The following is a 12,364-nucleotide window of genomic DNA, read 5'->3' as shown; positions in this document are numbered from 1 at the left end:
TTGCCAGCCACTCCTCTGGGTCTTTGCTCACATATATACCCAGCTCCTCTCAGTGTCTGTTTGGTGTCCAGGGTGAGCAGTCATGAATCCTTGTCTGTTGCAGCTTGCTGTGTGACTTGTGTCCTGTTGGTTTGTTTATTTTCTGTCAGTTTTCTGTCAGTTTGTCTCTGCTTTGTCCTGCTGAGTTTGTTTGCCATTTCTGGGCTAGGGTGTCCCTTAGGGTCCTCTAGTAGATGTGTTTTGTTAGTGTAGGCACTGCAAGACACGAGGAGCCTTGTTGTGGCCTTGTGGCTTAAGTTCATTGGCTAATGTACAAACCAATACCTTGTACTTTTATAGATATATCATCTGTTTATGTCTACAAATATGCAAGGTGAGTGTTTTGGTCATTTGTCAGTCCCTATGTTATGTCTGTCCGTCAGTCCAGTCCGCAGTATCCAGTGCTCTCTCAAATTGGTGTTTCCGTCAGCATGTCCAGTGTGAAATCCGTATTAGGTTCCCTTGTTTGTGATACCCAGCCTGTTTTGGGCACGTTTGTGTGGGCCCTGTGCTTATTTGTCAACACGAACGTAACATAATGCCCCCCCCATCCCCAGTTACAAAAGGGGGGAATTATGCCGCTATGCATTATTGTTATGTTGCTATGGATTATGTTGGTATGTTGTTATGGAATATGTTGGATTATGTGAGTATGCATTGTGTTGGTATGTTATGGTTATGTTGTATGTTAGACTATGTTGTATGTTGCATGTGGTTGTTGAAGTGAGTTGCCCCATATTTTCCCACAGATGGTTTGTACACCTGCTGTCCCTCCCCTCCTGGCGTTCTGGGGTGGTGCACCCAGTAGTGTGTAGTATGGCGACCGCACAGGTGGATTTCACTTACAGGTTTCTCTATCCCCTTAGCAGGTGTGGCATGCATACATCTGATTTCTTGTGCGTGGTGCAGGCTAGGTGATGCCAGCCACGATTTTCCTTCCCTTTTACGGTGGGTGCGGTGGCTCCATACAGCTATGGTGGCATGTATGTCGTGTTGAGTGGTGTTCATACATATGTCTGTATTCCATCTGTCTGATCCACCCGTCCACTGGTGTTTGGATGCCCTGCTCCTGTCTCTGTTTGTTTACACGTCCGTTGGTGGTCAGACGCCCGATTTGTATTCTGTCCCCTTGTCCGTTGCTAGGCAGATATTAGGGCCCTGCCTGTCTCTCTATTCTGCCCAATCTGAATCCTGTCCCCTTTGTCCAGTGGTAGGCGGATTTTAGGGCCCTGTCTGTCTATTTCGCTCGATCCGTATCCTGTCCCCTAATCCGTTGGTAGGCAAATGTTAGGGCTTTGTCCCGTGTATCACCCTTTCAGGGATAGCAGGCCTGCGGTTCCAGCGTGGGGCCGCCTTTATTGAGGCGATTGCCCCACTTATTAGGTAGGGACCTGCCATTCTCCGTGCAGCCTAGGGTCTGTCTCCCTGTCTGTATTCTGAGTTGCAGCTATGTCCGTTATCCGTCCTGCATTTTGTAGTCTGAATTCTGTCTTTGTGTCCGTGCTGCGGCGAGGTGCGCCCAGCAGATGTAATAAATGTCCAGCCTAACCGTTTGCTGTAGACCCCTGCTATATGTACCTGTGTTTTTGGCCTTCTGCTGAACGTCCAGTAATAGGTCCATATGGATAAGTCCTGTGGGTCATTGTGTCAGTAGGAGGGTTGCCATGTTTTCCCTCTGGACTAGTGCACTTTTCTTTGCAGGCTACTGTGGCCGGTTGTGTAAGGCACAGTGGTCCTCGTTTTAGGTGCACTATTTCTTACTCTCTCCCATTTTGCCATCTTTGCCTTGGTGTCAGGGCCTTTATAGATAAATACTGTACACGTGCGGTTTGGAGGAGTTGCATAATTTTTTTATGCTTAAAGGGTCCAGAGGCCTCTTTTGTAAAGGGGAGGTACTGTTAGGTTGTGCTGCTGGGACCTGTAGTACTATGGTTTCTAGCAGCACAGCCCCACAGGTGTGGAATGATTTGAGCTGGCTGGGTGTGGTGATCTTCTGCTAGCCAATCCCCTGGGTCTTTGCTCACATATATACCCAGCTCCTCTCAGTGTCTGTTTGGTGGCCAGGGTGAGCAGTCATAAATCCTTGTCTGTTGCAGCTTGCTGTGTGACTTGTGTCCTGTTGGTTCATGTCCGTTGTTTCGCTTATTTTCTGTCAGAATTGTGATATCATCAACTTGCTTGCCTGTGGGTTTTTTGGCATTTTGAATGTGCTTTTTAGCGGACCTCATCACCCATCGCAATGATGTGGTGCGTTAAAAAGAGCGGTCACAAAACGCAGATAAAAATGGCGGCAAAAAGCAGATGCTGTGTGTGAGAATGGTTTTACTGTGCAAAATATGCAGTAAAAGTATGTGCATACTCGCACAAAAACACATAAAAGTGCAGCTCTGCAGGCTTGAGTGGTCTTAGAGTATAATTGCACATCACAGAGTAATGCCTCCTGCACACCGCAGGGCCGGATTCCGCATGCAGAATCATGCAGGGGAATCCAGCTCTGGCAGCAGCGGTGCCCGCGCTTACCTGCTCTGTCGCTGTCTTTTCTGTACTGTAGATGGACCTGGCGGCTCATTGTCGCCCAAGCACAATACAAATTTTTTTCAATTTTTTTTTCCCTGCGCCATCGCTAGGTGACAGGCCGTGGGTCAGACGGCTTCCATTGACTTAAATGGAAGCTGTCCGTGTGGAATACGATTGAAAATGGAGAATGCTGTGATTTATCCTCTCTGAGCGAAAATCGCAATTGATTTCCATTTGTGTGGTGGAAGCAGAGGATCTCCATAGAAAGTAAAGGGTGGTATTTGCTGCAGAATTGCGGTGCAGATACCGACCGAGGATTCTGCAGCAAATATCCACTCGTGGGCGGATTTTTAGATTTGCATTGCAGTCCATGAATTAAACGGTTAAAACCCACAACATTTTTGCAACAAATAGAGCACGCTACAGATTTGAAAATCCACAGCATGACTATCTTCTGCTGCAGATTTTTTTCAGCTGTAAGGCCGTTTTCATATGGCTGTGAAAATCATATGAACCCCATTCTTTGGAATGGGGTCATATACATGAACGATTTTTTCCCACATCGCATCGAATGCAAGACAAAATCACGGCATGTCCTATCTTTGGGCGTTCCCTTAAAAAGCATTGACAGTTGTTTTCAGTGGGACAGGGCGTGTGATGTGCACGTGAGTGTGTTTCAAGGTTTCCAATTTCTTACAAAAAAATGCCTCGCATCTGCTGGTACATCGAAACTCGGCCTGATATCACACTCCGTGTGTAGGAAGTCTAAGTGAATGAGATAGGTTAAAACCCTATTCAACTTACATTGTACTGTACAGTGCTACGTCATTTTGTCTCACATTCCGCAGCTAAAATCCCATAACAAATCTGCTGTGTAAACTCACCCTCAGGCCACTTTTTCACATACCGTTTGCAAAACGTCGCGATTTTGATCGCGGCGTTTTGCTGCGATTTTAATTTAGTTTTCGGCCACAGGTTCCTGCGGCCAACAACAGGTTTTAGCACACCATCACCCATTATTGTGATGGGGTGCACTAAAAGCGGAAAAATAGAGCAGACAGCGCTCGTAAATCGCGGCGCTGTATAGCGCCTTTCAGTGCCACGAACAAGCGTATGTCTGCAAGACCCCATTGAAATCAATGGGAGCATTATACAGCGATGTTAAAAACACCGTGGTAATAGCAGTAAATGCGCTTACTGCATTTTCAGCTGTGCTGACATGCGCTTTTGACAATGTTTGACTGCGTTTTCAGCACGGTTAAAAACGCAGCCAAGCAAGCTGATAATACCAGAACTCACATAACGCAGTCAAAAACGCAGCAGCGGTGGGGATGAAGGGTACCCCCGTAGTGACACAAGGCTATTTCAACTCACATACATGGTTTTCAGAAGGATTGCAAGGGCGATACTGGGCCGTGATTCACAGCCCGATACAGCCCTCGCCAGTGTGAAGGAGCACAGAGAATGGCCTCACTAAGCACAAAAAGTTTTCACATGCATCTCAAATGGTATGAAATTGATTCAGCAATACCCTTGGCGACTGTTTTCTTTTATAGATTTACGTTATCCTTACCTCTTAGTGTTCCTGGCTCCCACAGTCTCATCCGTGAGGTCAACATTTTTTCTAGAAGGATTAACGTAATCTTGTGCCTGTGGAAAAAATGTATTAAGCTTCCATGTTTAAATATAGTATTAAAGGAGTTGAAATTCATTTTCATGTAGGCATCCAGGTCTTTCATTACATTTGACTTGAACGTGAGAATTCAGTCTTTCTGGGTTCCTTAGTGGTTGGGACCTCTGGCTAACAGCTTTGCTGACTTTTAAGGTGGACATTGCAAGACAAGGTTTCAGCACTAGGTTCACATGCGAAAAGAGTTGGACATTATCCGACCAAGTTAACCCAGATCACTATAAGCCCCCAAATCTATTGTCATTGAGTCGTGTCACCTGCCTAGGTTTGCCTGATGATGAAGCCAGCTATAGGTTATAACTTCTATAAATTTAATCAAATAGGATCATTCCAGGACAAATTACCAAAGGGGTAACACCCTACCATCTCTTTTTTTTACGAAACCTTGCACATTTGTTTGTTACTAGAATGTATATTTAAAAAATCTAAATTTTCAGACCCAATGGGTCATGGAGTTAAGAAATACAAGGGGGTCAATTTTCTGAGGGTCAACAAAAACCATAATATTTGATAATTCATATCTTAGAAACTATTGAGAATATGGAGATGTGCAAGGTGTCATTTTCTATGTAATAATATGTAGATTTATAACATATTTTTTCTAACACTGTAATTCTAATGCAAGTTAAAATGAAATTGGAACAAAAATTTCAAATTTTGTTCATGGAACTGAGCTACTCCAGAGAGAAATCTGAAAAAATGTATATATATGTCCCATACTATGAAGTTTCTGACCATAAAATTAAAGGAAAGTGTGCTTTGTAGTTTTTGAGAAAAATCAAATAATACTAAAAACCATTTTAGCCGTAAGAAATATGGCCTAATACGCCTGAAAAAACTTCATATTGTGAATTACGTGAGAAATTGGCTTTTGGAAATTTGGACAATTTGTTCAGCTAAATAATCAAAGTAATCAATTAGTGAATCCCCATTACAACTAATTGTCAAGGATGGGTGAAGAGGATCCCCTTCTAAGCTTACTGCTTGACTGATGAACTCACAGGCTTGTGGCAAATCCCAATGTGAAATTCAGATGATTAGTACCTGCACAGAGCGGGGATAAATCAAAGTAGATTTATGTTATACATTTTATATATAATTAAGGTATAGATACACTTAAGCCCAATGTCCACGGGCAAATTTGAATTGCAGAATCCGCAGTTCAAGCCGCCCATAGGAAAACATGGGCGTCCGCAGCTGAATTAAAGCACGCGGATTTGTTTTCTGGACCTTTTGGTCCGGAAAATAAATTGCAGCATGCTCCATTTTGCTGTGCTTCCCGCACAGACGGCTTTTTTAAATTGAAGTCAATGTAAGCCGTCTGATGAACGGGATAGTAGGAGATAAAAAAAATCTCTATTGTGCATGTGTGCCGGCTGGCGCTTTCGCACACATCCGCAGTGAAGACCCAGACAGGTAAGCCCTGTCCTTGGCCGCGAGCTGGGTCAGATTCTGCTTTGGGCTCCCACATGCAGAATCCTACCCAGCCATAGGCATGAGGCCTTAGAATTGTCAGAATTGTATATTTATCAACTTTTTTAATGTATTTGACAGCACATATTGCTACTAACTCTATCTCCACTACCATGTATCGAAAATCGGTCACAAGCAATGCAACTTTATGCGCTGATAACTGCCATACTATTCAATCAATACCAAAAGACGAATTTATACAAGCAAGAAGAATTTGTGATACTAATAGTGCATTTAAAGGGAACCTGTCACATCCCCACAGCACCATTAACTAAGTAACGGTACTGTGAGAGACATGACAGGTATTTTTCATACTCACCTGCTCCCATGATCCACCAGTATCCACCTCTGAAGTTGACGCATGGTACAAAAATCAGACTGCTTTCAGAGTCCCGTGCGTGCGCTCTCCCATAGACTTGCAAGAGAGCGTGAACATGGGATTCTGAAAAGAGTCAGATTTTAATGCTGCGCCAACTTCAGAGGACAACTGTACTAGTTCGGGGGAGTGGGTGAATATAATAAATACATCATCTGGCTCCCTGTCACGTCCCTAAACAGCACCATAACTTAGTTTATGCTCTTGTGGTAATGTGACAGGTTACCTTTAATCAGCAGTGCACTGATATTGAGAACAGACTGAGAAAAAGGGGATATAAAAGGGAATTGTAACCTGTGTATCTTGTGTGCAGTTAAAGAGTAAATTTTTCGATGAACAGTCACTGGTTCGTCACCTGCTTTTAATCAATATCAGTTGTGTATCCTGCTAACGACAAGTAAGAACGGACAGACGGGTGTACTGTCAGAAACATGTAGGTCAAACTGTGAACATATCTGCATATTTTTTTATGTTTTTTGATAATCAATAAAGAAGTTTTGAATTTTATTCCACAGTTAAATTCGTGGATTTGTCTTCTCTTTGGGATTAGCAAGGGGGTTAATATTTTATTATAATAGTATTATAATCTGCAATAATAAAAGGGATGGGAGAGGCACAGCAGAACACCTGTCTGAATGAGCCCTATGTAGCTCTCCAGCACTGATAAAGTGTCCACATGGATTTTTTGGGATGGCAGTGCTATGTTTTTAACCAGAAGTTCTAATAAATGCCTGTTTTTAAATTTCAGTGGTTCTTGAGGACCACATACCAGTGGTATATATCTCCTGCACACATGTACATTCCATTGTGTCATCTCTGTGCACTGAGAGTTCACTGTGAGGCCTCGGTCAGACAACCGTTTTTTGCTGCGGTTTGCGGATTGCATGACGGATGCGCATCCGCAAATCACGTGACCGGGGCCGGAAAAAAAAAACGCCGGAAAAATCTGCACCTAGCCGCGTTTATCGTCGCAGCAAAACAGCCGTCAGACACGAGGAATCGCAGATCGCGCCTATCTGCGATTCCTTGTGTTTTAATATATGCGCTCAATGGGGCCGGCGGCAGCAGCGCCGGCCCCATTGAGAACATATACTACAAAGATCATTCTCCTCTGCCACAGCTGTAACAGCTGTGGCAGAAAAGAACGATGTTCGCCCATTGAATTCAATGGAGCCGGCAATACAGCCGGCTCCACTGAAAGCAATGGGCTGCCGGCGAGCGCGGGATGAATTTTCGGGAAGGGCTTAAAAATATAAGCCCTTCCCTGAAAATCATCCTGAAATGTGTAAAAAAAAAATAAAAAAAAAAATATATATATATATATATATATATATATATATTCACGTTGTCCCTGCAGACGGAGTTCAGCCGCGGCCGGCCGGTAGTTCTCCTGAACTGCTCTGTGTAGTATTCATTCATGAATGGGTGAGTGAGACCTGCCTCTGATTGGTGAGGGCTGTGACCAATCAGAGGCAGCCCATTCAGCAGGCGGGGATTTTAAATCCCCGCCTGCTAAATACTACACAGAGCAGTTCAGGAGAACTGCCGGCCGGCCGCAGCTGAACTCCGGCTGCAGGGACAAGGTGAGTATATATATTTTTTTTAGTTTTACACATTTTAGGATGATTTTCAGGGAAGGGCTTATATTTTTAAGCCCTTCCCGAAAATTCATCCCGCGCTCGCCGGCAGCCCATTCCTTGGGCAAACATTGTTCTTCTCTGCCACAGCTGTTATAGCTGTGGCGCAGAGGAGAATGATCTTTGTAGTATATGTTCTCAATGGGGGTCAGCGCTGCTGCCGCCGGCCCCATTGAGCTATATAATAGAACACAATGAATCGCAGATCGGCGCGATCTGCGATTCCTCGTGTCCTATAATTTATCGGACATCCGCATAAAAAGCGGCCATGTGTCCGATGCCATTGCGAAGCAATGGTTCTATCTATGAGCAGCTCGCATGTGCATGCACAAATCGCGCGAAAAAACGCCCGTCTGACCGAGGCCTGAGACTGGACATCTTCCTACACCAAATAGTTTCTGAAGTATGAATGATCAAAAATTATGGTTCTTGGTGATCATCAGAAAATTGATCCCCCTGTATTTCTTGACCCTATGACTCGACGGGTCATATTTAGACTTTCATATACACAGGGAACAAATGTGCAAAGTTTCGTAAAAACCAAAGATGTTCAGATGTTGCTCCCTGGTTGATTTGTCCTCATATACACAGGGAACAAATGTGCAAAGTTTCGTAAAAACCAAAGATGTTCAGATGTTGCTCCCTGGTTGATTTGTCCTGGAAGGACCTACTTCTGAAAGTGATAGATGGTGGTATTGAAAATGGCTTAACAGTATAGTCTGAATATTTTTCTATAATTTTATGGTATATTACGTATTTCATCCTCTATCGCTTACATACGTACCAACATAAAAAAAAGATATAGGTATTTTAGGTGCCAACCTCTGTTCATTTGAGAACACTTAAAAAAACAGCAATAACACCCATTTTAATACATACGAGCTGTGTACAAAAAGTATCCAACCTTAATTTTTTGTGCTTAAACAAATGAAGCCAGGGAGACGTGGTTTGGTGCATGTATTTAGGCGACCCTGATGTGCATGCTTGAAAATTTCCCCTGCCTGCAGAAGCTGACAGTCGCCGGCAGACAGACGATGAGTGAGGAAATGTAAGTGAGTGCCATCTCATGTTCTTATTTTACAAAATGAGAGAAAAACTTGAACGCTACTGTATTAAATTCTGTGTAAAGCTTAGCGATTCCCAAGTGGAAACGATCTACTAGATTCAAAAGGCCTTCAGGGACGAAGCAATGGGCACCACACAGATAAAGGGGTGGTACAACGGATTCAAAGATGGGTGCACATCAGTGGAGAGTCAGGCTTCCTACTCTCCCGACCTGACTCCATGTGACTTCTGGCTTCTCCCCAAGCTCAAAATGTCCCTGAAAGGAACCATATTTCAGCCCAAAGAAGACATCATGCAGAATGCAACGAACCAGCTACGTACATCTCAAAAGAGGTGTTTCAGCACTGCTTCCGACAGTGGCAGAAGCGTTGGGAGAAGTGTGGCTGCCCAAGGGAATTACTTTGAAGGAGCTAGTGTACGATTGTTGTATCTGAATACAATTATTTTTTTATGAATAAAGGTTGAATACTTTTTGAACACAAACATAAAACTTTCCCTTTTGCAGTCTATTCCACTTTCAGAAGGTGACAGAATTGTTGCAGATCTTTGTTGCATATGTTTTATAAGGAATCCTTAACAAAGTACAGTACAATTGTAATTTCATCCTTTATGGAAAATACAAAAATAAAAAATAACAACATTCACCTGTTAAAACCCTCACCAATCCAGTGCCGCTGCTCTGATAGTGCCCTTTGGTCACTTTGACACAGCAATTAAGGCCCCATACGTGACTTTTGCAGCTAATGGTTGGCCTCTGCGGTTTCATGCCACACAAGCAAGCAAGTATCTCTGTTGAGATCACTGATTGGCTACATTGCCTGCTGTTAGAAAAACTTTTTAACATTCCTGGACGACCACTTTAATGTTTTGTACATCTCACAGGTTGAAATCCTAAAAATTCACTAGCATTCTACTGTACTTTGTTGCATGTATTGTGTCTGGAAACTATAACGAAACTATGTAACAATTCTGCGCGTGTCTGAAGGTGGGACAGACCGCAAAGGGGTGAGGTTTATCCTAATGTATATTAAAATGGCTGTTCTTTAAAAAAATAATCATGCATTTTTTATGATCATTTTTTTAAATGTACGTATTTTAAAGGCGCTATCCCAGATCTTTTTTCCTGTAAAACGCAGCTCTCCGTGCCACTGCTCCAGCCTCTGTGTAGTGGCTGGCACCTGTAATTGCAGGCGCCGCTCCCATTTAAAATTAATGACAGTTCTTCCTGCAATTACAAGCACCAGCGACTATACATGGGTGTGAGTGAACGGCTTCCACTCCGACCCGTGACTATTGCGGGGCTGACAGCGGGCGCATGACCAACTTGGATACTTGGCTAGGGTCCACCGCTCATCAACTATTGGTGACCTGTCCTGTGGAAAGGTCAGCAATAGCATTTGCATGGAAAAACCCTTTAGGAGAGAAAGCCCTATAATTTATATATGGATTCTTGGTGTGGACCAGCTGAATATTACTTTTGTGTTTATATGTTTAGCAGAGGTAATTGTTGATATATTATTTCAAAGGATTCAAACCTTGTTAAAATTCATAGCAAATATTATATTAAATAAAAAGAGTGTTTTTGCTCCAAAAATATAATAAAGTCTGTTGTGGCTAAGGAGAAGCTACATCCCTGAAAGTGACTCTATAAACACTGACAGATGCAATCGTTCAATCGGAAGTTGAGAAGAACCTTGTTAACTGCAGTGTGTACACAATATATACAACATACATTTTAGGAGTACCTCAGTATCACCTTGAGACAGGCTTGGTGACGGTGAGCGAAAGGCTGCATTGCTGTTCACATCGATACGTTTGCTTCCATGGGTTGTTTCAGGTCTTCGAACACTGGATGGAGAAACAATATCACTGTTATTGCTCAGACTGCTGTTACTCATCCTCAATGGGCCTGGAATGCAAGTTTCAATGAAACAGGGTGAGAAGATGCCTGAATGTCTCTGCTGGCAGCTCAAAAGCCAAACTCTGCTGCCAGCTACACAAATGTTACCAGGAGACATGGCTGCATAGCAACCCGTATACACACACAGCCGGGCTGTGCTTCTCTACAGGAGGGGGAGTCATAGAATGGGAGGGAGTGCGTGTCACAGGTACAAGTAACCCAGCAGCACGGAAATTCATTCAAACCAGGTGTTTGTTTCATGAGGTTAAAAACCAGCAAACACTTCACAGAGACAAATTCAATTGATGCGTTTTGGATGGAACATCCTCAATAGGAAGATCACAGGATGAACGGAATATTTCTCCATCTGAACTGCTTGCTGGTTTTTAACCTGATTAAATAAACACCTGATTTTAATGAATTTTGTTGCTGCTACATTCCTTCTATCTTTGCCATTTTGTGGAAGCTTGCCTGGGAGCATCCGTGCACTCAGTGTTAGACCTCATGTCCACGTGCAGATTTAATTTATAAAATCCGTGCATGGCCCCCGCCCAGGAGATCCGTGTGTCTTGCTGCCCATAGGGATGTATCAGCATCCGTTGGGCAGCTATAAGCATGCAGATATGATTTCTTCCTGGCGTGTGGGTCGGGCGCACGGGAAGAAATCGCAGCATGCTCCATTTTCCTGCGGGTCTCCAGTATGAATGGCTCCTGCGACTTCCATTGAAGCCAATGGAAGCCATCCGTATCTGCGGCACAGCCGCAGCTGTTTTTGTGCTGTGCCACAGATACACAGGAGATTTAAAATAAAAAAGATAGCACTGCGCATGCTCGGCTGGCGCTCCTGGAAGCATTTTTCTTCCACATGCGGAATACACAGTTCGTACCTGTGAGTGTGGACGAAAAATCGAAAAGATATGCCTTTCAATGCTATGTTTTACTGTGAATCTTCTGCGCAAATGGCGATCACAACTAAAATCCGTTCGTGTGAGACCTCCCTTAGAGTGTATCTGGCCGTTAACTATACACAGGTGATCTGGCTGAAGGTTTTCTAGTGAGTGTATGTCAGTACAACACGGACACAGACATTTACAGCACACATGAAAAAAGTCTGGCAGAAAACAATATTTAAAGTATATGACAAATCCTTTTTTTAAAATGTCACCTGCATATTTAGGTTAGGGTGGTTTCACATCTGCGTCAGAACCTCCGACTGAAGTTTCTGTCGTAGAACCGGCTGCAAATACATTTTCTTCCTTCCCAAAACCATCTGCCAACTGGGCAGATCGACATTATAGTCAATGGAGTCTGCCCGGCGCTGTTCGGATATGCCCAGAGACGGAACCCTTCAGCCAGGGAGATTCCCCTTTCTTGCTCCCCAAATGGATCAGGAAAGCGGAATCCCCAGTGCAACTGTGAAAGGACTATTAAGCTCTGTTCACACTACATTTGTGACATACATAAGACTTGTATGATTTCTTTTAGAAAAAATTTATCACAGGGAGTTAATGTTTTTTTGCCTTTTTTCTTCACACAGATCTTGGACCCAACTGTTGATGACCTACCCCATCAACCAACTGTTTTACAGAGGCACTGTGCTGGTATCCAAATCCAATGTGTGCCAGAAACTCAAACTCAGTTCCATTGGGATTATCCTAAGGATACAT

General features: G+C 43.5%; 1 protein-coding gene across 5 annotated transcripts in view; it reads right to left on the bottom strand.

Moving 5' to 3' along the window:
* Positions 1 to 12,364, bottom strand: part of CCDC170 (coiled-coil domain containing 170) — a 128,474-nt gene that overhangs the window by 100,617 nt on the left and 15,493 nt on the right. The window contains exons 2-3 of one of the 5 annotated variants that reach the window (XM_066595953.1): positions 10,543 to 10,645; positions 4,130 to 4,206 (exon numbers count right to left, since the gene is read on the bottom strand). In XM_066595953.1, coding sequence (XP_066452050.1) covers positions 4,130 to 4,206; positions 10,543 to 10,645 — 180 coding nt within the window. Of the gene's footprint in view, positions 1 to 4,129; positions 4,207 to 10,542; positions 10,966 to 12,364 lie in introns of those variants that run through there. The other 4 variants (XM_066595955.1, XM_066595952.1, XM_066595954.1 and 1 more) reach the window with 4 other exon arrangements.

The sequence above is a fragment of the Eleutherodactylus coqui genome, chromosome 3 (assembly GCF_035609145.1).
Source record: "Eleutherodactylus coqui strain aEleCoq1 chromosome 3, aEleCoq1.hap1, whole genome shotgun sequence".
NCBI classification, from domain to species: domain Eukaryota; kingdom Metazoa; phylum Chordata; class Amphibia; order Anura; family Eleutherodactylidae; genus Eleutherodactylus; species Eleutherodactylus coqui.
The sequence above is the reverse complement of the archived record's forward strand: the minus strand, read 5'-3'. Positions and strand labels throughout refer to the sequence as shown.